Source organism: Peromyscus maniculatus, chromosome 11 (genome assembly GCF_049852395.1).
Source record: "Peromyscus maniculatus bairdii isolate BWxNUB_F1_BW_parent chromosome 11, HU_Pman_BW_mat_3.1, whole genome shotgun sequence".
In the NCBI taxonomy this organism is placed as follows: Eukaryota; Metazoa; Chordata; class Mammalia; order Rodentia; family Cricetidae; genus Peromyscus; species Peromyscus maniculatus.
In genome coordinates this window covers 65,401,794-65,428,276 of record NC_134862.1, presented here as the reverse complement: position 1 = coordinate 65,428,276, position 26,483 = coordinate 65,401,794, and the positions used below count along the sequence as shown (strand labels likewise).

Below are 26,483 nucleotides of genomic sequence, written 5' to 3'. Positions count from 1 at the left end.
GGCCGTGCTGAAAGATGGCGGAGGTAGCAGGTAACGTTGCTGTTCACGGGTGGACTTCTGGGTTTCTTTGTGTGTACCTTGTTCCAAGACCTCTCCTCTCACTCTTCTTCCAGTGGAAAAGAGATTGTAAGCCCGAACAAGGGGAACCCGTTCGCTGCCGTCCTTCTAGACTTCAAGGAGTTTCAAAAGGTGAGACTTCCTCAAAACAGTCTGCTGATGGTATCGCTGGTGGCAATGTGGGGTTCCCACCCACAGCCGAGCACATTTCATCCTTTAAAACGGCACAGCAAGGTTTATGAATGACCAAAAATGAAAAAGCCAGCAAAACCATTGGGGCCTTAAAAATATGTTTAGATATTTTTCAGTTTTGTTTCAGTTTGTGGGTTAAATGAAGTGAGGCTGTGTGGTGAGGGTGGTTCTGAGTCTCAGCTGAGTTCCCAGTATAGCTTCATTTCCACTCCCCGTGAATAGAGCTTTTGTGTGAAGAACAAGTTGGACTTTTAAAATTGATTACACTTTTATAAATCATGGGAACATGCACATACCATAATTTCCCTTTTAACCATTTAAGTGTGTGTATAGGCCAGTGGCCTGGAGCACTTTCATACTGCCGCGTGGTCCAGCTTTCAGACGGAGTCGCTACTCATTGGACAGTACGTCCCAGTGCTCAGTTTCCCTCAGCCCCTGACAAGCATATTCTACTCTCTGTGAAGTTGATGGTTCTAGCATTGTCCATTTATGAATGGCTTATTTCCCTTAGTATTTTGCCTTCAAAGATCATTCATGTTTCAGGATTGACTCTCTTTTTGAAGCCAAGCTGTATTGTATTGTGTATGTGCCATATTTATTACATTTTCACACAATATTAGGATTTTAAGTTTCAAACTTTAAAAGTAAATTTTATTAATTAAGTAACCATTATGAGGGCCGGAGATATGGCTCAGTGGTACTATACCACTGAGCCTAACATATGCAAGGCCCTGGTTCAAGCCTCAGCTACCCCCCCCCCCCACTACTATTATGCTATAGTAGTGGGACAAAGAAAATTGTATAATGACATTGAAATAATTTAAGAAGCAATATCAAATTCATGACCTAATGAAATCTCATACAGAGCCTATGCTCATGACAGAGGTTTTATGGTCCCCATGTCACACACTCCCCAGTTGAAGCTTAGGAAAACAGTTAACTGTTTTGCCATCTGTCAATGGCAAATGGCAGAATAAGAATGTGAGCCTGAGTTTCTTTAACCCCAAATCTTACCAGAAGAAGTGTACAAACAATGACAATAACCCGTGACACTCCAGAGTCGCTAGGAATCATGGAGGCTGGAGGCTTGGGGCAGACTTCAATTAGTAATGGACCATTCTCCCCTCTGCTTCCCTTTCTAGATGCTGAATGAGGAGAAGGACAATTTTACAGGGGATTTTCTGTTGGCCAAATATGATGCTCTCAAAGTGATTAAACGCTTACAGGAAAACTGGACAGACATTGGGTTTGGGATATTTAGTCGCCATAAGAACATGGATGGGGTGTTACCCCCGGAGTATGAGTACATGGAGGAAATGCTAAAAACCATCGGCAGACTCTACAAGGAGTACGAAATAAGGATAAACGGCGACAACGGTAAGCAAGCCAAATGAGATTTCTTGGCATTGGAGAGAATCTTATCAGTAATTAGTGCTGAAGATCATTAAAACCCAGAGTTGATTAGAAATGAAAAGCTAAGATCTAAGGATAAGCTATAAAAGTCAAGCCGTAGGAAAGCGTTGAGTGTCATTTTGCTGAGATATGATTTAATATATACTACCATCCACCTGTTTAAAGTATGGATGCAGCATACACAGGCGTGTGCATCCATCACCACAGTCGAGTCTGCAATATTTCAAACACTTCACTAGGAATCCTGAATCTGCCCCCTCCAGTTCTTACTCCTAACCCCCTCATCCCTCCCCTATTCCTAAGTCCACCTTCTGTCCCCTACAGTTTCACTTGGGCTTTATCATGAATGAGAAATGTGTTTTGTGCCCTTTTATGGTTCTTTATGTAGTACCATGGTGTTTTTAAGGATCACCTATATTTACAGCATGTACCAATCTTTCTTTCATACACTGAGACAGCGGCTCTCTATGTAGCCCTGGCTGTCCTGAGATCACTATATAGTCCAGATTGGCCCTGAACTACTTTCTCTCTCTCTCTCTCTCTCTCTCTCTCTCTCTCTCTCTCTCTCTCTCTCTCTCTCTCTCTCTCAAAGACATGACTTATCCTCAGACTTGCAGTCCCTCAGCCTCCCATGTGCGGGGGTTACCGTCTTTGCCACTCTGACTGGCCTGCCTTCATTTTTATGAGCAGATAAATTGTTGTGTGTGTACCTGAGTTTGTATCCAGTTTCAGCTGTTGATAGACATTTGGGTTGTCCCTCTTTTCTGCTTTCATTTCTCTTGGAGGGAAGTCCTGGCTGTTTGACAGCTCCACGTTTAGCTTTCTGGAGACTGTCACACTGTTTCTGAGGTGGACACAGTTTATATCCTCAGGACAGTTATGAGACTCTGATGTTTCTGCTTCCTTGGTTCCACCATGGCCATCTCACCATGACAGTGGATGTGAAATACTGTTTCACTGGGGTCTTGATTTGTGTGCTCCTGATAATAAAGGATACCAACATTTCTGTCTACTTTCTTTGGGAAAGTTCCTGTTCAGATTGCGCGCGCGTGTGTGTGTGTGTGTGTGTGTGTGTGTGTGTGTGTGTGTTTTCCTTTTATTATTAAGTTGTAAGAGTTCTTTTATTCGTTAAAATATACTACAAAGCTATAGTCATTTAAATCAGGATGCATAAGCACACTGTAAGACTGTAGCCCTTGGACCATAGTAGTGAAGGACAGAAACAGATCTCCAGGATATTTTTATCTTATGAAACTCTTTACCCATTAGACAACTATCCATTTCCCTCTCTCCCTAGGTCCTGGCAGCCATAACTCCAGTCTATGTTTCCATGAGTCTTACTGCCCTTGATACCTTAAGGTATAGGGGAAGACAGTGCAATATAAATGTGTGTGTGTGTGTGTGTGTGTGTGTGTGTGTGTGTGTTGCTTTTCTGGGGCAGGGTCTGGCTGTCCTAGAACTCGCTCTGTAGACTAGGCTGGCCTTAAACTCACAGAGATCCTCCTGCTAAGGCATGTGCCACCACCTCCTGGTAATGTGTGTGCCATGTTTTCCTTAGTGCAATGTCCTTACAGTTCATTCATGCTGCAGAGTGCACTGGGACTTTCTTCCAAAGACTGAATAACATTTAGGGAATAGAGTTGCTCCTCTCCACTCCACTCACTCCCTTAAAGAAAGACATCAAGGTTGCCCCCAAGGTCACCTGGCTATTGTGAACAGTATTACTACTAACATGAATATGCAAATATTTTTTGTTTTTGTTTTTTAGTATATACCTAGATATGTGATTGTTTGCTTGGATTACATGCAGTTCCATTTTTTACTTGAAGAAGTTACCCTAGTTCACATCCCTACCAACAGTGTCCAAGGTTCCACCACACCACACTCTTGTTAATGCCAGCCATTCTCTGTCTTTTTAATAGTAGCTGTCCTGTACTGGTTAGTTTCTTGTCACCCTGACACAGCTGTAGTCATCTGGGAAGAGGGAGACTCAGTTGAGGAACTGTCTCCATCAGGTTGGGCTGTGAGCATGTCTGTCGGGGGCTTCTTCATCTTCTTCTTCTTCTTCTTCTTCTTCTTCTTCTTCTTCTTCTTCTTCTTCTTCTTCTTCTTCTTCTCCTTCTCCTCCTTCTTCTTCCTTCTTTTTCTTCTTCTCCCTCCTCCTCCTTCTCCGTCTCCTCTTCCTCCTTATCCCCACCTCCTTCTCTCCTTTTCTTTTTCATCTTCCTCCTCTTTCTTCTTTTTTTGGAGACAAGATCTCTTTATTTTGTAGGCTTGGCTGACCTGGAAATTGCTGTGTAGAACAGCTGGCCTCAGATTTAGAGATCTGCCTGCTGAGATAAAAGGTGTGCACCACCATGCCCAGTGGCTGCCATTTCTTCATGGCTTTAGTCTAAGACTGAACAGTGAGCAGCCTCTCTTCCCCTCGGTGGATCTGGAGAAAGACCTTTTTCTTGTCCTACGGCATCTCCTTTCCTTGTGTCTCTTTTTCTGTTTCCCTCTTTAGTTTTTCTTACAGTAGTGGGTTGCTACACATTTCTTTCAGCTGTTTTGTTGTTGTTTTGGTTATTTGTTGTTCAAGATAGGGTCTCATTATGTAGTCCTGGCTGGCCTGGAACTTGCCATGTAAATGAGAGTGGTCTCGAACTCTGAGAGTTCCATCTGCTTCTGCCTCCCTACTGTGGAGACTAAAAGTGTGTGCTGCCACATCATCTGTCTGTGTACAGGAAGCAGCCCGGGAGCAGCCTTCTGTCAGGCTTTCTCTAACCCAGGTCAGACATCTGTTGAGTTCTTTATTTCAATCGCTACCTTTTTCAGTCCTTGGATTTATAAACTTTTTTGTTTTGATTTGCTTTTGGTTTTTCGAGACAGGGTTTCTCTGTGTAGTTCTGGTGCCTGTCCTGGAACTCACTCTGTAGACCAGGCTGGCCTCGAACTCACAGAGATCCACCTCCCAAGTGCTGGGATTAAAGGCGTGAACACCACCCCATCCCCCCGACTCCCTGGGCAGATTTATAAACTTTTAGAGCTTCTAGTCCATTACCAAAATTTTCTATTTTGTCATTTAATAATTTCAGTCTTTGTTTTTTTTCAGTGCTAAGGATCAAGCAAAATGTTGTATGTTCTAGACAAGTGCTCTACTTCCAATCCTCATCCCTGGCCTAACAACTTCTAAAATTTAATAATTATTAAAATGTAAAGCTATGATAATCAGGCCACATTTAGTTCTCCTTTAGGTCTCTCAAAATCATTCTATTTTGTCATAGTTCTGAGCCAATTCTTTTATGAGCCGTATTCTGATTGAATATTGATATTATCTGTACAGTTCTAGAGATGACCTGAGACTCTGGGACCAATTTTAAATTGTCCTTGAGTGTTACAGCATCTCCTCCCATTTAAGGCTAGAGCAGATCACCTTAATTTAAATGGAGCCTGAGTTGAAATGAAATATGTCTCTAGGCATTTCGAGGTCTCACCTAGCCCTTCCATGTTATCTGTAAGGTGTGGTGGTTTAGGGGTCCAGACCATCTGCTCCTTAGTGGATTCTGAGTCTAATTTATCCCCACTCCTCTGAAGGGAGATACTGGAAATCCATTCTTCCAAACCCATGGAGATGCTAAAATTTCACCAATGCATTTTTACTATTTGTGTATTTTTTAGGAATCCTTCCTGGTAAAGAATTCTGGTTACCTTGATCCATGGATAGCACCATTGTTCCATGTAAAACAACAGGAAGAAACATCAGCCTAATTTTCTGTAGCAACAATAATACAATTTTAAATAAAATGGCAATACCTATAAGAGTACATAGTGAGCAAGGAAAAAATGAGGTTATAGAGGGTTTAAAATTAAGAAGTCAAAATGATGGACAATTCTCAAGTCAGTTTGAACATCCCTGTTTACTTATTGATGCACCGGTAAATACAGTGGTAGGTTTCCACCTAAGACAGCACGAACAGCTGGCTTGTAGTTATTTCTCTATGTAACTCTAAGAAGGTAGGATCTTCATTTCATGTTTTACAACTGAGATGAGACAGAGAAGGTATTTTTCTGTGACCTCCCAGTGAAGTAGTCCACTGGGTTAACAGTGGGATCCAGGCTCTGTTCTCCAGGGGCCTTCGGGGTATAGTGGTTGCCGTGGCTGGAAAGTGTGGCCTTCATGAAGACCCGTCAGGGACCCAGGAAGTGGCTTCAGACCCATGTCTACTCTCACTGGTCATTAACTATCCCAGGGAGAAGCACTCTTCAGAGAGTGACATTAAAATAATGCCATTTACAGAAAACTGTCGCTGGTAACTTCTGGATTTAATACATTTGATTCTCCATGGAGAAAACAAGAAAATTAGAATGCACCAAAAGATGTATCCCACTGCTTCAGAAGCATTCACTGCAGAGTGTTTACTTACTGTGTATTTAGGAATTGAGGGGTTCTAGTAGGCCTGAGCATGGCAAACACTGCTCTGGCAGGCCTTGCCCTTCTCCCCCATTCCCACTGCCTTGCTAAAAACCCTTAGATTACATCCCTAAAGCTAGCCACCAAGGTCTATTCCCTTATTTGGCCACTTCCTCTTCCCGAGGCTGACCACCAAGGTCTAGCTATCAAAGTATTGAAGTCCAGCAATCAAAAGCCCCCTTTGGCTACCTAATTTACATGCCCAACCAAAATAAACCAACTCATCCTAACATGGGGTTTCCCATTTTACCTTTATAAATTACCATTTGCCCATGGTCCACATCTCTCTCCTCTCTAGCCAGAGGCAGTCCTTTGTCTCTCAGGACAAATATCCCCTTCCCCTCTCCCTTATTCCCTTCCCCTTCTCCCTCATCCTCTATCTCCTGTCTTAGTCTCTTATTCTCTGTCCTTCGTACCTCTTGTTAGTTATTTAGCTGCGTTGTGTTCTTACCCTGCAAGGAAATGTCACGAAACACGACAGAATCTGCTTATAAGAGTTTATTAGAAATACAGGGATAGAGAGTGTGCAGGCCTGTGGGAGAGACACGTGCGTGAAGAGGGACTGGGAAACATGGCGCTCCACTTTTAAAACCGGCTGGGGGCGTGGCCAGGTCACGTCACTACTCCACGAGTGTGCGTAGATCACATGGTCACATTGTGTGCTTACGTGATCATGTAACGTCACGGACCCTGATCACACGAGACCCCTTGGCCCGGACCTTGCTAGGCGGAGATATCCGGGTCCGCCGGGTATCCTAGCTACGAGACGCCTTGATCGGGAAATGGCTAGGCGGAAGTGTCCGCCCGGTAAATGCGACCGTGTTGTAAACCCTTCACCTCTGGGGCAAATAAATCTCCTTTGTGCTGAGAACTTAGTCTTGGGATGTTTTGTGCCAATTCCAGTCCTTTCAGAAATGAGTCTTTCAAGGCTCTCTGATAGATGATAGGCAAAAGGAGGTCGGTCTGTCCTTGCCCAGATTTTATAATCTAGTATTGAAACGATATCACAAATAGTTTGTTAATGTTTTTGCCCCACTTTTCTAGGTATCTCTAAAGTTCTTCCAAACTTGATTACTTCTCTGGACATATGTTTTTTGAAGTTAGAAAACTTCCTAGAGTCCACTAGTATTCCCCCTGAAGACTGGGATGAACTGGATGAAAAAATCAATGAAATGAAGTATCAGTTGGACACATTGTTAACCATTATTGGTACCGTTCCACAATACCTGGACATGGATTCTGGAGCGTAAGTTCCCAGGCTCTTCTTTTCAGGGAGGATGTTTCTAAAGTTCTAATGCAATAACTCAGTTTTTTTCAGTGTATTTATAGATGTGGCCAACTGTAGTGGATTTGAAACCTTTTTCCATTCTTCGAAAAAAGAAACTGTGCATGCTATGGTGAAATAGGATTTCTGTTACTGTCACAAAATACCAGTGGCTGGACTCTTTATTCAGTAAAGAGGCTTATTTTTAGTTATAGTTTGCAAGCTGAAAGTCTAAACAGCATGGTGCTGACTCTGTTGAGGGCTCCTAACAAATGACATCATGGCAGGAATGCAGGAGGGTGAGTCACATGGCAAGTCAGAGGGATCTAGCTCATTCTTTCCCAGCAACTTCTGTAGGAAGGACCTGAGAGTACCCCCAGTGACCTAATTACCTCCTAGTAGGCCACACCCCCTTAAAAGTGCCATGACCATGCCAAAAGCCTAGCTTTCCAAAACACGAACCCTTGGGGGAAAAAAACACAAGCAAGCCATATAACCTATCTAGTCTCTACCCCTCTCCTCCCCTACAGCCCTAATCAACCACTAATGTGTTTTCCATCTCTCTGCATTTTTCCATTATAAACAGTTCATATGAAAGGAATGCAAAAATAATCACGATTAAATGTAGGCCCACTATCAAAATACAGTGGAATTAAAAGAAAAACCATCTTGTAAGTGCCAATCACTTTAGGAGGAGGTATTAATAGTATTGTGTGCATTGATTAGTATTAGTTACTATATTTGGGAGTGGGAAGGAAAATGAAAAGAAAAAAAGAAAGAAGAGAAAACCTCCTCAGGGTATGACTACTAGCTAGTATGGGAGAGACAGAGAAAGGGTAGAGAAAGAAGACATGAAGGGGAGAACTGTAGGGGCAGATGAGGGGGATGAGGCCAGTTTGGCTGAGGGTTGCTTGGCCAGAGAGATAAGGAAGTACAATGAGGTAAGGCTATTCCCAGCTCTCAGAAATCTGAGACACAAGGGTGCTACAGACTGGGCAGCCTGTGTTCTCTGAGAGGGGAAAATAAAGAATGGTAAAGGGTGTCTTAGTCACTGTTCTGTTGCTGTGAAGAGACACCATGACCAAGGCACTCTTATAAAAGGAAGCTTTAATTGGGTCTAGCTTGCAGTTTTGGAGGCTTAGTCCATTATCGTCATGGTGTGGAGCATGGTGGCTGGCGTGGTGTTGGAGTAACGCGAGCTAATTCCTGATCCATAGGCAGGGACAGAGACACTGGGCTTGGCATGGGCCTTTGAAACCTCAATCCCCAGGCCCAGGGACAAGCTTCCTCCAACAAGGCCACACCTCCTAATCCTTTCACTCCTAGGTGACTGAGCATTCAAATATGTGAGCCTGTGGGGGACCATTCTTATTCAGACCACCACAGCGGGATCAAGAACTAGGAAGGGCAGATCTGGCTAGCTTAATTGACACCGTGTCTTAACTAAAGAGGGGATAATTGTGAAGCAGGAAGAGCTGGGTGAGAGCACACTGTGAAAGCCTGCTGGAGGTCTGCTGGGTTCAGTTTCCTGTCTGAGCCTCATGGTCGTCCTTCCCAGGCTCCCAGACGCCTGTTGCATCTCGGAACAGTCCTTTTCTCACCTGGGTTCTTTCCTTTGGGAGATAAGATTACAGATTTAGTCTGGTCAGTGAGTGGCTTCTGGGATGTCCTTTAGGAGACCTGTTGCAAGTGCCCCGCCCTTGTGGGAATCATTCTGTCCTCAGGCATCCTTATTCTAACCTGGGTTGAAATCCCCCTTGCAGGCTCTGGCTGAGTTCCCGCCTTGCCAATTACCTATCCAAAGAAAGACTTTTCTCCACCCAGCAGTGTCTTGCTGAATTTCCAGAGAGGGCAGTTCAGAGAGGGTCCCAGGCTGCTGGATGCCAGCCGAGGGCTTTGTGAAATGGCATTCCACAGCTGTACCAGCCCTACAAAACCCTGGCATCTCCTGCAGGCACCCTTTATGCATCCCCTGTCTGAATTCTCTTTTCTGTCCTTCAGAGTGCCCATTGCTGGGAGCACGTGCAGATTTTCTGAGCTCACATTGAGCCCTGTCTCGCACATCTGGGTTAGCACACACCTCACCGAGAGCCAACCCCTCCAGGACAGATTCTGTATTTCTCTCCTGCTCTGTAAAGTTCTCAACTTCACCTTGCTACTAAACCTAGAAATGCGCAGGCATCAGCTACTTCGTTTAGTGACAATTCAACACCTGTCCCCAGTGGGTTCCCTGAAGGGTCTGGCAGACCCTGCCTGCAGAGCTGAATCTCAAAGACTCTACTACCTCTCTCAGAAATGATTTTGATTTTATGTATATGGGAGTTTTGCCGGCATGTATGTCTGTGTGCTTGGTTACCTACAGAGGTCAGAGAAATGGATCAGCCCCTAGGAACTGGAGTTGCCGATGGTTGTGAGCCATCATGTGGGTGTTGGGAATTGAACCTGGGTCCCCTGGTTGAGCAACAAGTAAGGACAGAGCCATCTCTCGAGCCCCAGCTTCTACTGCCTTTGAGTGTTACTGCATGAGAACTGGCTTTTGACACAGTGACCACTGAGGGACACATTCAGACCGCATCAGAACTACAGCCATGTCCCTGTCCTTTGTTTCCAAAGGTCAACACCGTCCCTTCTCTCATTTCTGAATGTGGTCATTGGACCTCGCCTCTGCTTTTCTTGGTAACTGCAGCTAAACACTTATTGTGTTGGTTAGTTTTATGTCAACTTGACACAAACTAGAATCATTTGGGAAGAGGGACTCTCAATTGAGAAAATGCCTCCATAAGATTGGCCTGTAGCAAGTCTGTATAATATATTTTCTTGATTAATGATTGACGTGGTTGGCCGAGGGAAACAAGCCAGTGGCCTCTGCTTCAGTTCCTGCCTCCAGATTCTTGCCTTGAATTCCTGCCCTGACTTCCCTGGGTGATGGACCACAACTGAAAGCTGAAATAAACTCTCCTCCTCAAGTTGCTTTTGGCTTTGACGTTTTATTACAGCAATCGAAAGCCCAACTAACCCATCCTTTGCAAGGAACTACCTTTCGGTTTAATTGATTTTTCACTTTGATGTTTCTGTTTATGAATCTCTGTGTTTATTCTGCCTGGAGACTGCTGAACCTTGTGTGTTAATTATTATTTTTCCATAAATTTGGGTTGTTTTCAGCCGTTGTTTCTTTGAATTTCTTTTCTTTCTTATCATTTCTGGAAGCTTTCAATGGTTCAGTTTTCCAAAGTTAACTCTGATTGTTTTAGCTGGGAAGTGGGCCGTGCTGACCCTGCACACTGTCATGCTGGCTGCCAATCACTGAGAGAATTTTAAAATTAATCAGCATTACACAAGAAGGTCCTCCTCACCTAGGAGTGAACAGCGTGCTGTTGACAGTGGAGAGAGAATATTGCAGGTAGACTGTACACTGTTCCAAGAGCATCATGCTAGGTGACACCTGTCTAGGAGTTAGGAAGGCTTTCTCAACCTAACTAATTTATCGGTAGCTCAAGGCTTTGAATCACTTTTGTCTAAGTTCTCACAAAACTTCTCAACACCCACAATTACTATGTCTTGCTTTTGTCTCACTGACGGTGACTTGTATACTCTTCTCAAGTCTCTTGGGTTTATCTTGTCTGCTCTTTCCTGCAGGACACTCCAAAGTCATATATTTGACATGATTCAACAATGGCTTTTGAAGATAGGCAATGAAATCACCAATGGTAACATTGAACTTCTTCGACACGTATGTATATGTATGGCTTTGTGGGATTCTATTTGCTTTGGTTGGGGGATGATTTTCTTCAGGAAAAAACAGAGCTCAAGAGTGAAGCAGGCACTGGAAAGTGCAAGCTGGAAGCTTCTATAGTAATTATTCAAATGATTTTCAATGGAGAATGAAAAAGTTTATCAGAGGGGGCATCACATGATAGGACTCGATATTTGTCTGTGACAGGAGAACATTCCAGCACTGTTAGTATCTCATGGCATTGCTATAGCAACTCTTTTCAAAAAATGCTCGATTTACCATTAGGAATTTACATCCATGGAATCCTATTTGTTTTCTTTTGTAATCTAGAATTCATCCCTTGTTCTAGGAGCATTTGGAAATGTCCTATGTCCTTCTTTATTAACATTGCGATATTGTAGTTAGTCCATGTAGGGAGGTGAGAGACCGGAACGGCCTCTGGGAACTATGTGCATGGCTGTTTGAAAGTGGAAGTGCCTGGTCTCTTGTCCATCAGCTCCCCATTCTGCTTCCTGATCCGTGTTCCCACCTCCAGTTTCCACTGTTTCCCCCTCGCCGCTTTGTTCCACTGCTCTGTGCTGTTTGCCAGACTCCAACATCGGTGTGTCAACTTTTTCAAAGTTTTTTTTGTCAGTGTGTGTTGTGTGTGTGTCCTGTGTGTATGCGTGTTCACAAGCATATGCATGAGCATGTGTGTAGAGACCACAGGGTGATGGTGGATGTCTTCCTTAGTCTCTGTTTGCTGAGGAGTATTCTCTCATAGAACCAGGGGCTCAAGGAGTCAGTCACTTACTCACCTAGTCAGCTAAGCAGCTTGCCCTAGGGGTCCCATTTCGACTGTGTGAGCCCTGGGACACAGGCAGGCCACCATGTACGCAGGTTTTACCCGGGTTTTGAACTCTGAACTTCAGGTTTGTGCAGGAAGTCCTTTATTCTGTCATTCTCTTAGCAAGAAAAATTGGTGGAAAAAGTTATTTCTAACTTGTTGTGACTAAAGTGCACATCAGAATTATTGAAATGTTTTCTGTTGTAAAAGCATATACAAAAGTCAAAAGAGATCTTTGAAAAACTCAGTATTTTAAAATAATTTTGAAGTGGTTCAAAACACTGATGTGAGTGGACCTTCTTTCCACCAGCCCTGCAGTGCAGCTCACGATAAGCCTCTGGGGGTCGCTCCAGAGCTTACCTTACTTTGATGCTTTTTTTTCCCCCCTGAAACCACAGCTCACAAAGAGACACAAATCCTAAATGGGACCTCTCGAAATTGAGAAGCTTTTGCAGGGCAAAAGACACAGTCAATAAGACAAAAAGACAGCCAACAGAATGGGAAAAGATCTTCACCAACCCCACATCTGACAGAGGATTGATCTCCACAGTATATAAAGAACTCAAGAAACTAGACATCAAAATACTGAACAGTCCAATTAAAAAATGGGCTAAAGAGCTAAACAGAGAATTCACAAAATAAGAACTAAAAATGGCTGAAAGACATTTAAAGAAATCTCAACATCCTTAATCATCAGAGAAATGCAAATCAAAACGACTCTGAGATACTACCTTACACCTGTCAGAATGGCTACGATCAAAAACACCAATGACAGCCAGTGTTGGAGAGGATGTGGAGCAAAGGGAACACTCCTCCACTGTTGGTGGGAATGTAAACTTGTACAACCACTGTGGAAATCAGTATGGCGGTTTCTCAGAAAATTAGGAATCGAACTACCTCAAGACCCAGCCATCCCACTCTTGGGCATATACCCAAGGAATGCTGATTCATACCATAAAGATACATGCTCAGCTATGTTCATAGCAGCACTATTTGTAATAGCCAGAACCTGGAAACAACCTAGATGCCTGTCAAATGAAGAATGGATGAAAAAAATGTGGTACATATACACAATGGAGTAGTACTCAGAGAGAAAAACAATGACATCATGAAAATTGCAGGCAAATGGATGGAACTAGAAAAAATCATCCTGAGTGAGGTAACCCAAACCAAGAAAGACAATCATGGTATGTACTCACTCATAAGTGGATTCTAGATATAAAATAAAGAACAATCAGACTACAACCCACAGAACCATGGAGGCTATATATATAACATGGAGGTCCCTAGGACAACTGTGGCTTATAATAAATTTCAGTTTTACTCAATTACTGAGCAAGCTGCAATGAAACATCTCACTATTAAGATAAGAATACATACTCTATCAAGCTGATAATAGAAAAATAAATAAATAAATTAATTTTAAACAATAAAAAAATAAAAAATAAAAATTTGAAATATTAAACAAACAAACAATTTACTAAAGTTATAAAAAAGGGAGAACTAGGGGCTCATCATTCCTCTCCACATTCTATTCTTTCCCTTGTTTTATATATTTTAAATTTTTTTATTGGTGGATTCTGCTGGAATTTATCAGTGGATTCTGCTGGAGGATCCAACGCAGATAAGCACTAAAGGGCTCCTGTTACAAATCACCCTCTGGAGTGATGGAAGGTTCTTTCTACTAGCACGTGGAAGAGACATGATCTAGTGTTGGTGTGGCCCCGGGGTTCTGTTTATGTCTTTCCTCAGTACAATGAGGTTCCTCTTTGGATTCCTGAGCACTGAACATGCTCTGTGGCTGCTGCTGAAGCCCAACATGACAGAGACCTAATGGATCTTCATGAAAAAATCTACCCTTCTGATGCCAATGGAGATTGAGAGCCCAATATGGCCAGCTTTGGCAAGCATTAATGTAAGCCTAGGAACTGTAGCCATGAGATTGGATTCTCCAGAAGAGCTGCCAGCTAAAATCATGCTGGGATCAAGAAAAACGGGCCTTGGTGGTTCGTGTTACTGGAGTTGTATCCATGCCAGTGGATGTCCACACAATCCAGAAGAGAAGTTGACATTGCTGCTGCCACTGTTGCTGGTATAACAATGGCGCACACCGCTGCTGCTGTTTCTGGGGTTACCATTTCATAATTGCTTACTACAGCTAGCACAGTAGAGACCCTGGCAACAAAAGTAGCTACAACAGTTAGTTAATCTTTCATTCTACTGGGAATGATAAATTTAATTCAGTATTTATATACATCTCGATTGGCTTTGAAAATTATAAATTTATAAACTCAAGTTCCAGTTGCTTTTGGGATACTATCTTACAAGGACTCCAACGTACAGTATGGCTCATTAAGGAAGGGAATGGCTCAGTTTCCTTTAGCCTACTGGCTATAGGTGAGATAGGACCTCTGTTGGTCTTTTCTGTATCGAACACACAGATTGCAAGTGCAGTGCCACTTTGAGATTTTTGGCAGCAATTAACTATGCAGCTCACACACGATTGAGCCTGTATGATAATGAGTATTCAGAGACGGGCAATGCCTGGGGGTACTCACCAACCTAAGACACAGCACCTGTGTGGCCTGGGCAGGCGTCTCCATGACGGGTAAGGTGACCTGTTGACGTCCCACGCAACCCAAGTCAGAAGCTCATTTTTTAATAAAAGGGGGACCTGTAGGGCCCTGGCCCCCGTTTTGGGTAACTGTTGCCTTGCTTGCTGACCTTGACCTTGATATCCTCCCTATGCTAATTCCCTGCCAGGTTCCACCCTCCTGAATGCTTAAGGGAAGTTCCTTGTCTGTGTATCCTGAATAATGGGCCTTAACAGCTTAGATGCAAGATTGTAAAACATCAGTAGCAAACTTCTGCCCTCTGGGGTCCTCCCATTGTGCTGTAAGCCTGTATTTAAGACCTCCTACCCCCTTCAAGAAATGACATTCGACATTTAAAATTAAATATATATGTATGTATATAAAATTGAATGAATACTGTGAATGTAATCCATGAATACCACAAATGTGATTAATATCATGAGTGTAATTAATGAATATCATGAGTGTAATTTAAAAAATAAAAAAAATAAAAATTTAAAAAAAAAAAGAGACACAAATCCGAAGTGAAGCTCATCATTAGCTGTATTTGTTACATGATGACACTTGTTTCTGAATTGTCTATGAATTATGCAGAGGTTCTTTACCATCTGCCACAGTGTCCATTAGCTGATCTTGCAAACAGTAGCCAGACAGAGTAGCATTTCTGTAGTTTCTGAAATCTCAGTTCACTGAATCATTTTTTAGTCATTAGATTTTATAACAGATTAGAAAATTACTTTCAGGCTGTTGTGTAAAGAAGTAATCGAGAGGGGTGTGGTGGCACACACCTGTAATCCCAGCCCTGGGGAAGCCCAGGCAGGAACATTATCATCATCAGTTCAAAGCCAACCTGTGCTACATAGTGGGTTCCAGGAAAGCCTGGGCTACACACACACACACACACACACACACACACACACACACACACACACACACACACAGAGAGAGAGAGAGAGAGAGAGAGAGAGAGAGAGAGAGAGAGAGAGAGAGAGAGAGAGAGAATTTTGCAGAGTTTTGTTTTTCCATGCTGGGAACGAAACCAGGACCTTGTATGTGCCAGGCCATGCTCTAACCACTGAGCGATACATCAAACTTTCACTTATATTCTGAAGGGCCAAATTAAGTATCCTTTTAAAAATGAGTTAATTAGCCAGGCGGTGGTGGCACACGCCTTTAATCCCGGCACTCGGGAGGGAGGCAGAGCCAGGGGGTCTCTGTGGGTTCGAGGCCAGCCTGGGCTACCAAGTGAGTTCTAGGAAAGGCGCAAAGCTGCACAGAGAAACCCTGTCTCCAAAAACAAAAACAAACAAACAAAAAGAGTTAATTAACTACTATTATTTTTGAGACAGGGTCTTGTTACACAGAGCAGACTGGCCTTGACTTTATTGTGTTGCCCAGTCTGGCCTCTGGCTCCTGATCCTCCTTGTCCTATAATCTTCAGAGTGTTGCTATTTCAGGCCTGTCCCACCCCATCCTGCTGTATTTGTTTATTTATTTATTTTTAAATATCAGCTAAGAAGTCACTGAGTAGCCTCTTTTTCTCGAAGAGACTAGTGTAACTGCAGCAAGTTGGTACTGTAGCTGAATTTTTTTTTTTTTTACTCCTTGGGGGCCTGCCACCCAGCTCCCAAATAAATACACGGAGACTTATTCTTACTTATGAATGCCCGGCTTTAGCATGACTTGTTTCTAGCCAGCTTTTCAACTTAAATTATCCAGTTCCTCTTCTTCTACATTTTGCCTCTGGGCTTTTTACCTTTCTCTCTTCTATATACCTTTCTTTCCTTCTTACTCGGTGGCTAGCCGTGTGGCTATGTGGCTGCGTGGCTGGCCCCTGGCATCCTCCTCTCCTTCTCCTTTTCTCACTCCTCCTCCTCTTTCAAGCCTAGATTTCTCCTCCTGTTTATTCACTCTGCCTACCAGTCCTGTCCATCCCTCTCACCTGCCTTGCTATGGACCATTCAGCTCTTTATTAGATCATCAGGTGTCTTAGAAAAGCAAAATAACAAGCCAGGCGGTGGTGGCACACACCTTTAATCCCAGCACTCGGGATGCAGAGGCAGGCAGATCTCTGTGAGTTTGAGGCAAGCCTGGGCTACCAAGTGAGTTCCAGGAAAGGCACAAAGCTACACAGAGAAACCCTGTCTCAAAAAACAAAAAAAATAAAATAAAAAACAAAAAACAAAAAAAAAAAAAAAGAAAGAAAAGCAAAATAACACAGCAACACATCTTTGCATCATTAAACAAATATTGTACAGCATAAACGAATATAACACTTCTTAAACCAATATTCTACAACACAGATCATAAAAGAGAAACACGCACTCCTTGGTGACCTCTGTCTTGAGAGCTCTGAATCAGAATCCCAGCCAATATGTTTAGTATAACAATGATAATGTTCATTTTCTATTTGTTTAAAATCATGGAAATAAGTGATAATCTTTTTATTTTTTGTTTTATTTTTAAATTCACCTGACTAATTGCATGACCTTGATTCTGCCATTTAATTTCTATCATATAACTTGGAAATGAAGATAATAGTATCCATTTATGTTGATTTCATAGGGAGATTCAAAGATGGATTGATGTTTTAGGTAAGCAAAAAAATAGGCCATTTCAGTGGCAGTATCGTCCAGACCATTGGAATGTGATAGAGCTATTAGGAATGCATTTACCTCTGAGCAGATGGAAAGGGGGTAAGAGAGGTGGCAGCCTTTTTAACTCTTCCTCAGGCAAGATTACCTTTTGTTCCGATGCATTAAATTAAGTATGAAATACACATTAACCAACATTGCTTTGGGTAATTCACAGCCTTTTCCTTCTGACTGAGAGGCAGGAAGCTGGGTAGACCACCACATTTTATTTATTTACTTTTTTTTAAAATATATTTTATTTTATTTTTATGTGCATTTGTGTTTTTGCCATGGGTGTCTGGGTCCCCTGAAACTGGAGTTTCAGACAGGTGTGAGCTGCCATGTGGGTGCTGGGAATTGAACTCAGGTCCTCTGGAAGAAGAGTCAGCACTCTTAACCCCTGAGCCATCTCTCCAGCCCTATTTATTTACTTTTTATCCATTCTACAAGCATGGAGTAGCTACTCCCTGCTAAAGACTCTATGTAGTATGAAGGAATAAACACAATGGTTTATGCCTTAAAGAGACATCTAGGCAAATTGAGTGGCTAGAGTGTAAGTGAATAATAGTAGAGCTATTTAGAAAGTGCTATAGCATCCTGGGAAAGGGAACAACCTAAAGCCAGTGGAAACTAAAATCCTAGAAGCTGGGGAGATGGCTCAGTGGTTAAGAGAACTTGCTGCTCTTGCAGAGGATCAGAGATAGATTCCCAGTACCCACATTGGTCAGCTCACAATGGCTTATAACTCCAAATAGGGGGGTCCAAAATGGCTTCTGGACTCCAAGGGCACCTCACCACCTCCATGCATATCCACATACACACACATATAAAACAATAAACCTTTAAAAAGTAGAGTGCTGATAGATGATGTGGAAGCCTAGAGACAATTGGGAGCTTGGTAATCCAAGCAAGGGAGCCGGGTATTTGAGGACTGTGTTCCCTTGGCTGTGCCCCTTAGAAAGGCAAGAAGGCAGTAGGGTTCAATATAACTAAGTAGCCAGTGTTGGTTCAAATGTCAGGAGTCTGATCCTGACCGGTTTATTTTAGGCATATTTAAGCACAGCACAATTTGATGAAAACTTTTCTGGTGATAATTAACTCAGTCCTGTGTGCCAATAAAGCACACATAAATCTCTTTGAGGAACAAAGTCAGCTAAATAAAAGTCAGATGGGACTATATCAAAACTCTCTGTAAAGTACACGTGACACCTTCCATAAAGATAGGTTCTATAGATGAACTGACATAAACAAGCTCATGATGAGAGAGAGGGTCTGGGGAAGGGTCCAGCGTGGCCTCTGATCACTCAGATAGCACAAAGATCCTCGGGCTAGAATGCTTGTCTGCTCCCAGCCTTCTGGGTGGATGACAGGTACTGAATTCCTTCCCTTGAAGGAACAGCCCCATGCTCTAACATTCTCGGTTCCTCCAGTGCTTCTGTGAACACAAGGACCTCTGTGCCTCCTGCACATCAATATTCACATTCCTATTTCATGCTGTCTTTCCACGTAACCATCAACAGCAAACTCTGAAAAGATACAATGTCATCAAAAGTGACACACGCATCTGATGAGGAAGCTGTGGGCTGCCCCGTTCATGCTGTGTATAGCACATGTCCTAATCACTGCTTCCTTCCATTGAAGATCTTGTGGGGGTCCTTTTGAGTTATTTGTAGAGCACTAGAGTGCCTTGGGCACAATTTGGAAACTTGAACTTTAGTGACTTAACACCCTTAGTCAAGCTGAAGAAGCAAAAACCAGTTTAACACAAGATAGTGAGACAATAAGATTATAGTAACTAAGTAATTGTCTGATTTCTTTAAGATTTATGGGTTGCTGAAAGTTTGACGTGGGATGAGCATTCCTTTTTGTTTGTTTGTTTTGTTTTCTTTCCGTGTGTACATGAGTGGTGTGTGTGGCTGTGTGTGTGTGTTTCATGCATATGTGTGTGCAGGTGCATGTGAGCATGTGTGTGAAGGCCTCAATGGCTCTTCTACCTTATTCATTGAGACAAGGTCTCTCACCCAAATTCAGAACAGACCTATATGACTAGTCTTGCTAGCCAGCTTGCTCTGGGGATCCCTTCTCCGCCTTCCAGGTCTGGGATTACAGGTATGCAGGCATGCCCATCCGGCATTTATTTGAACTCTCTCGCTTACAAGCTGTAAAGACTGAGTTATCTTCCCCAGCCCCCCTCCTTGCTTCTATTATTTAAATGGGATGTGGCTTTGGTTGTTTTAAAATGGTTGTTTGGATTGTGACATTTTAACAGATGGATGAATTGCATATAGCCATGATCAAGTGGATGGTCAACTTGCTGACCATAATGCTTCCTGACTATACTAACCAAGAGACTCTCCCAAAGCTGGAGGAGGAAGAACTAGAGGCCCAGGAGCAACGAGAAGTGGGAATCGCAGAATTAGAGTTGAATGCCATTTCACTGGCCAAGAAGTTGGCACAATACTCCAGCTACCTGCACAGGTGACGCCTGCCGTTCCCTGCGCCGCTGTCCACTTGAAGGTTAATGCATGGCAGGTAGAACACACGGCGAAGTAACAGTTGGCCTTAGTTTAAGGCCTTGAAAGGAATACTAGACTGAGGCAGGAGGGTTGTGAGTTCAAGGCTAGGCTGGCTCTGTAATGAAGTCCTGTCTCAGAAAAAGAAAGAAATCTTAGTTCAGGTTTCCAGCTTGCTTCAACACTGTGCCCGGTGGCACTGTAGGTTCCTTTTGGGAACCGTATTGGCAAAGGGAGGCTAGGAAGTGTGTTCCGTACACCTGAGCGTTCATTTTTTAAAAAGGACTGGCTTACTTGCATAAATATCTTTCACCTTTATATGTACTGGGAAGCATTTAAGATGTTTGTAGTCTTGGGGCTTGGAAGATGGCTCCATGGGTCAAGTGTTTGCCATGTAAGCATGAGCACCTGGGGTCTATCACCAGCACCCTCATAAAAGACAAGCATTGTGTCTGTCCCTAGTGCTGGGCATGGGAAAGGCAGAGATAAACAGATCCCTGGAATCTGCTGGCCAGTCAGTCTAGTCAAAACAGTAAGCTTCAGGCTTAGCAAGCCTCCCTCCCTCTCCCTCTCCCTCTCCCTCTCCCTCTCCGTCTCCCTCTCCCTCTCCGTCTCCCTCTCCCTCTCCCTCTCCCTCTCTCCCTCTCTCCCTCTCTCCCTCCCTCTCTCTCTCTCTCTCTCTCTCTCTCTCTCTCTCTCTCTCTCTCTCTCTCTCTCGTGTACACACACACACACACACACACACACACACACACACACACACACCACAGAGAAAGAGAGAGAGAGAGGAGGAGGGAGGGAGTGAATGAAGGGGGAGGGAGAGAAAACAAAATAAAACAAGATTATTCCAATTCCATGAAAATTGAATATATAACTTTTGTGTTTCTCTAAATACTAACCAATTATCTTTTATAAAACTGAAAATTAAAAACAACAACAAAAAAAAGCAAAATACCTGAGCTGGGTGTGGTGGCTCACACCTTTAATCCCAGTAATCAGGAGGCAGAGCCAGGCAGATCTCTTGTCTAATAGTGAGTTCTAGGACAGCTAGGGCTACATGGAGAGACCTTTTCTCAAAAACAAAACAAAGCAAAACAAACAACAACAACAACAAAACAAACCAACCACCACCACCAACAACAAAACCAAAGACAACAAAAAAATATGAATTTGGTGGCACGTGCTTTTATCCCAGCATTTAGGAGACAGAAGCAGGAGGATCAGGAGTTCAAGGCCAGCCTTAGCTACATAGTTAAGTCTGAGATTGGTTTGGGCTACCTGAGATACCGTTTCAAAAAGAAAAATATTAGAAAGAAGATTCACAAAGTTTGAAGATTCAAATCAAGTAAAGATGAGACATGAAAATCATAACCTGAATTAAATTGAGAGCTGCCTGTGGTTACTTTTAGTTTTGGAAGTAGCTCATACAATTGGCGCACTGACAGACTGAATCTGTCCTTTATTTCAATTCAAGTTTACAAATGTTCAGAGATGAGAAGAATGGAGGGCAGGAAGGCAACAAGGGTGAGAAATTTAGTGAGGACAAATTATTGTCCCGGAAAAGCAGTACTGTAATTATTATAGAAAACTATCATGGTTAGTGGTGTCTGGATTTTAAGCACTTAAAGGATCAGGAATGAGTAGATCATGCTAGGAATGTTAGCCAGTGTCTCATTACTATAGTGAAATACCTGCGATAATTAATTTATAAAGAGGAAAGTTTTGTCTTGGCTTACAGTTTGAAATGTCCCAGTCCATGACCTCTTGGCCCCAGTGCTTTGGGCCTGAGGCCAGGCAGGAGTCTGTGAGAGAGCAGCCTCCTCATTTCAAGGCAAGGCAGCAAAAGGGGAAGACACAGGGATGACACAGTCCACCCCATGGGCACACCTCCAGTGGGCTCACCTCCTGCAGCCTCCACTACCTCTCAGTAGTGCTGTCTCAGGAGGAGGGGACCAAGCCTGTAGCAGGTGGCCCTTTGGGGGTTACACTTGTCCAGATCATAGTACCGACCCTACCTCTGTCTCTGTCCTGCTCCAGCTGCTGCATAGGCATGGTAAGAGCAATGGCCCTGACCCGAGCTGCTCACTTACAGAAGAATCCTGCTAAGGAGCTGCAGGAGCTGGAGAAGATGAGGGTAAGATTTTTTTCTCTCTCTTAGTTTTGCTTTGAGCAGATTTTCCAGGTCTAATTAATTCAAAACATATTGCACATTATCCCTTCTATTTTTTTTTTGCCTCCGAGCTTTTACCTTTATCCTATATACCTTTCTTTACTTCTTACTCTATGACTGGCTGTGTAGCTCTGTGGCTGGCCCCTTCTTTTCTCACTCCTCAATTTCTCTTTTCTCTTTCTCCATTTATTCTCTCTGCCTGCCAGCCCCACCTATCCTTGTTATTGGCCGTTCAGCTCTTTATTAGGCCAATCAGATGTTTTAGGCAGGCAAAGTAGCACAGCTTCACAGAGTTAAGCAAATGTAACATAAAGAAATGCAACACATCTTTGCATCATTAAACAAATGTTCCACAGTGTAAACAAATGTAACACATCCTAACATAATATTCTACAACAATGCTCACCTCGTGGCAACTGGGAAGCAGAAAGAGACAAAGAAGAAAGGGCTAGAGATAGGATGTGACCTTCAAAGACAGAACCCCAACTTCTCCAACCAGGTCCCACCTTCTCTTAGCCCATTCCTTACAAAGTTATCAATGGACTAACCCATCCATGAGGTTGGCGCCCTCATGTATACTTCTCAATAGCACTACCAGGTGTGGACCAAACAGTCAACTCAGGAGTCTTAAGAGGACACGTCCTACTCAAACAGCAACATAAGTATTTTACTGTATGAATATATACACACACACACACACACACACACACACACACACACATATATATATATATATATATATATATATATATATATATAATGAATATAAAATATATCCATTATCTCTTGATGGACACCTGAATTGTTTCCAGCTTTGATTATCATAGGCAAAGCATCAATGCACTTTAGTGTACTAATCTTTGAACAGACATTTACTTTCTTCTCTTGGAATAGGCTATGTATGTTTCTAAAGTGATTGAACCATTTTTACACTCCTATCATTTGTTTCACATCCTCACCAACAGCTGATATAGCCCATAGTTTATTTATGCATTTTATGTATATGAGTGTTCTATTTGCATATATGTCTGCACACCCGAAGAGGGTATTGGACCCATGGGACTACAGTTATAGATGGTGTGTGATATGCATGTCTGTACATGTGTTCTTATGTGTGTGGACACAGGTGTTTGTGTGGGTTTATGTGCATATGTGTGTGTGTGGAGTCCAGGGTGGACATATGGTGTCTTTCTTGGTCACTCTTCCACTTACATATTAAGGCAGATTCTCTTGTTGAACCTAGACCTCACTGGTTGAATAAATATTTGATTGATACAGATATATACACAATACTTAGAAGAGTTTGGTGTGGAACTAAAAACCATGAATGTGTTTGCTATTTCTATTTGTGGTGTGACAGATTTTTCCTAAGTAGACACAATACAAACAAGTATACTAACTCCAGATAGGGGGCCCACGGCAAAGTAATGATTGTACCAATGTCTAATTTGGTGAATCAGTGAGTTTTATTGGGATTACTTATAGGAATACAAACAAGAGGTTACTTACAGGAACAAAAATCACTCAAAGACAGCTGTATCACCAAAGCCCACTTCAGCATAAAAGCTCACAAAAGCTGGGAGCCAGGGGCACAGTGCAAAGCCTGCAGACAGGCCAACAGGCTGGGGATTGTCCTTTCCAGGTGGTTCAGTTGGTCTGAGCCTTTTTCAGGCAGCTCATTTTCTCTGCTGCTGGGCTAATAACTGTCAACAGTCTTTACTACTTATGTACTCTTGGGGAGGGAGGGGTCTAGGGAATCTGGTCAGTTTTAGGGACTTCCTGAATCTATTTTGAGTTGCTTATTTCCTATGTTAAGGGGCTTCCCTGCAAGATGGATTGTTTCAATCTCAGAAGTAACCCTCACCCAACACTACTGTTATTAGCAAACAATCATGTTAACATGGTCAATTGCATAAAATTAATTAGGACAGATCATTTAAGTGTTAGTAAACCCATGAATCCTTCTGCAGCTGGTTTTATGGTACCTCACCACACTTTATTTTATTACAACCTAGATCACAAACCCTGTCAGAAAGAGATAATGTGATTTAGGTCTACGTTTGTAGTAAGACACTTCTGGGCAAGTCTTTGAATTAACTGAACAGAAAGGTGCTCTAATTAGAGGAGTTGTGCTTAGCAGGTCGATGGGAGTCAATGAGTGCGCTGGGATAGTTTGTTTTATCCCCTGCATAGTGATTATGCTGTGTCTCTTCCCAGAGAGAATGTTATGATTGGATCAGCACATGTTCGCACCTCCTTTCTAATATCAAAGGCAGGAAAATGCGATTACTGAACTACGAGGAAGCAGAGCAGCTGCTTGGGGAAGAGGTATTTACCACATGCTGGTAAGGAGATGAGTGGAGCGGTCATTAGTAAGGTCACATTCGGGTTCTTCCTCAATCTCAGGGGTAAGTTGCAGCATCTTTCTGCAATCGCTGTTCTGCATCTTCATGGTAGACTCCACCAGAAGAGGATTTGCTTATTGACCTAGCTCTTCTTCCTCCTAAGGAAGAACATTTGCTTTAAAATAAATTAAGATTTGTTTTTATGTCTCCCTCCAGCTGTGTGTGTGTGGAAGAGGGCTTTGGATCCCCCGGAGCTGGGGTTACACACAGATGTGCACTGCCTGGTGTGGATGCTGGGAACTGAACCTGGGTTCTCTGCATGAGCAGCAAGCCCTCTCAGCTGTTGAGCCTTTTTTTTTTTTTTTTTAAATTTTGTTTTTGTTTTTACATGACAGGGTCTCACTATGTAGCTCTGGCTGTCCTAGAACTCATTTTGTAGACCAGGCTGGCCTGGAGCTCACAGATCTGCCTGCCTTGTGCACTGCCACACCCATCTTGAATCTACGTCTTCAGATGGACTTTCCTGAGTCTTCCTCAGACGGCTGCTTCTGTGCCCCCCTCCTTTAGTCACCAGGGTGTGACTTCTGAGTGGGTCGTTCATCTGTGGGCTAGCCTCTCTCCTTCTCATCTTTAACATCTTCCCAGTAGCTCCATCTACCGACATGAAAGTACTTCAGAAACATGGCCATTTCTTCCATTCTAAAAAATCCGTCCTTCGATTTCTGCCTCATTTCTCTTTCTCCTTCCACCATAATTTTTCTCCAGTGGTACTGATCTTACCCAGGGCCTAAGGAATGCTGAGCAACCCCTGAGACCCAACCTGGCCCACAGTGGGTTCTGTTAAAATTCTAAATCTGCTGTGAGTCGCTGGTGGTTTTATTGCCTGCTCTGGAATCTTCAGTCCTCCTTTAACCGGCCTCCCCTTTAGCATCTGGCTCTTAACTGTTCATTCCGTCGGTAAACTTTCCTTACAAGACAAAAGTTCCTGGATTTTATCCTCTTCATGTCTCTTCAGCCTCGTCTTACTCGTCTACCTCTGCCTGTGTGGGACCTGTTGAGACTCTGTCCTTAGGATGTACTCACCACCCTTTCTACATCCCTACATGGTATTGTATTCATCCAGTTTCTTGTGTGTATTTGACATGCGGTCTCTTGTAGCACAGATTGGCTTGAACTGTTTGAGATAGGCTGGCCTTGTCCTTGAACTTGTGACAGTCTTCCTTCATCAGCTTCTTAAATGCTGGGATTATAGGTGTGAGCCATCTGCCTGGCTAATCCTGTAGTTTTACCCATGATTTCAGCTCAGTGCATAGTGATTGTTTAACGGCAGCCACATAGTCCTCCAGTCTCTGACTGAAGGGCATGTACCTCCAGGAAATTCTGAAGAAGCTTTGGTTGCTATGACAGCCATACCTCACAGGTATGATCTGATAGCATGCATATTAATGTCCCCAGTTCTGAGAAGGAAGGAGGCATTTCTATGTAAACATTTATAGGATTTGAAGCATCACCTTAAAAATGCATCTTCAACAAAACTTTCTTTGTGTTGCCCAGATCTTGGTCAAAATTATTTCTGAAGTAACCACTGAAAGATTTCATTGACATCATAAATCTTAAATTGCAGTATAATTTTAGAAAATTGCTGAAGTAGCACAGTCATGGCTGTGGTTACCAACTGAATCAGGGGAAACATTTAAGCACACAGAGTCAGCTGGGTATTGTGACAAACACCTGTAATCCCAGCCTCGGGAAGAAGAGGAAGTATGATCAGAAGTTCAAGGTCACCTTTGGTTACACGGCAAGTTCTAGGCCAAGCTTGGACTACAAAAGACCTATATCAGATAAATAGTAAACACATGGAGTTTTTAAAAAGTGCACATAATCATAGAGACATGAGCACAGAAGGGACCTAAAAGGTAATGTCTCTCAGCTTTCCATGAATCTGACTCATGAATTCTAAAGGGGGCATTTGAACTCAATCATTGTGCCCAGGTTTGCGTATATGCTGACAGGTGCTCTCTGAAATGGTCCATGTGGTTTTGATGAGCAGTAGAGCACTGAAGATTAGTCTTTCTACTGAGATATATGTGCTGTTTCTCCTTGTATCTTTTTTTAACTAACTGCTGATAATTGTCTTTTTTTAACCCCTTAATTCAATGTTTGAGTTAATATCTGACAGTATAGTATTTCCAATTCTTGGCCCCATTAAATCAAAGTCTATTTTTGGATTTTCTATTATTTTTTGATCTGTCTATTCATAAATTATACCGCAACATTCTATTTTCTTTTT

General features: G+C 42.8%; 1 protein-coding gene across 25 annotated transcripts in view; it reads left to right on the top strand.

The window, feature by feature from the left end:
• Nucleotides 1–26,483, top strand: part of Axdnd1 (axonemal dynein light chain domain containing 1) — a 75,958-nt gene that overhangs the window by 33,298 nt on the left and 16,177 nt on the right. For 17 of the 25 annotated variants that reach the window (XR_013043349.1, XR_013043348.1, XR_013043350.1 and 14 more), the window contains 7 exons: nucleotides 114–189; nucleotides 1,392–1,626; nucleotides 7,160–7,361; nucleotides 11,016–11,109; nucleotides 19,435–19,643; nucleotides 21,716–21,812; nucleotides 24,066–24,176. Coding sequence is in view for 18 of the 25 variants with exons in the window: in XM_076547709.1 (XP_076403824.1) it covers nucleotides 114–189; nucleotides 1,392–1,626; nucleotides 7,160–7,361; nucleotides 11,016–11,109; nucleotides 19,435–19,643; nucleotides 21,716–21,812; nucleotides 24,066–24,176 (1,024 nt within the window). In the remaining 7 variants the exon portion in view is untranslated. The remainder of the gene's footprint in view (nucleotides 1–113; nucleotides 190–1,391; nucleotides 1,627–7,159; nucleotides 7,362–11,015; nucleotides 11,110–19,434; nucleotides 19,644–21,715; nucleotides 21,813–24,065; nucleotides 24,177–26,483) is intronic. The other 8 variants (XR_013043352.1, XR_013043353.1, XR_013043354.1 and 5 more) reach the window with 1 other exon arrangement.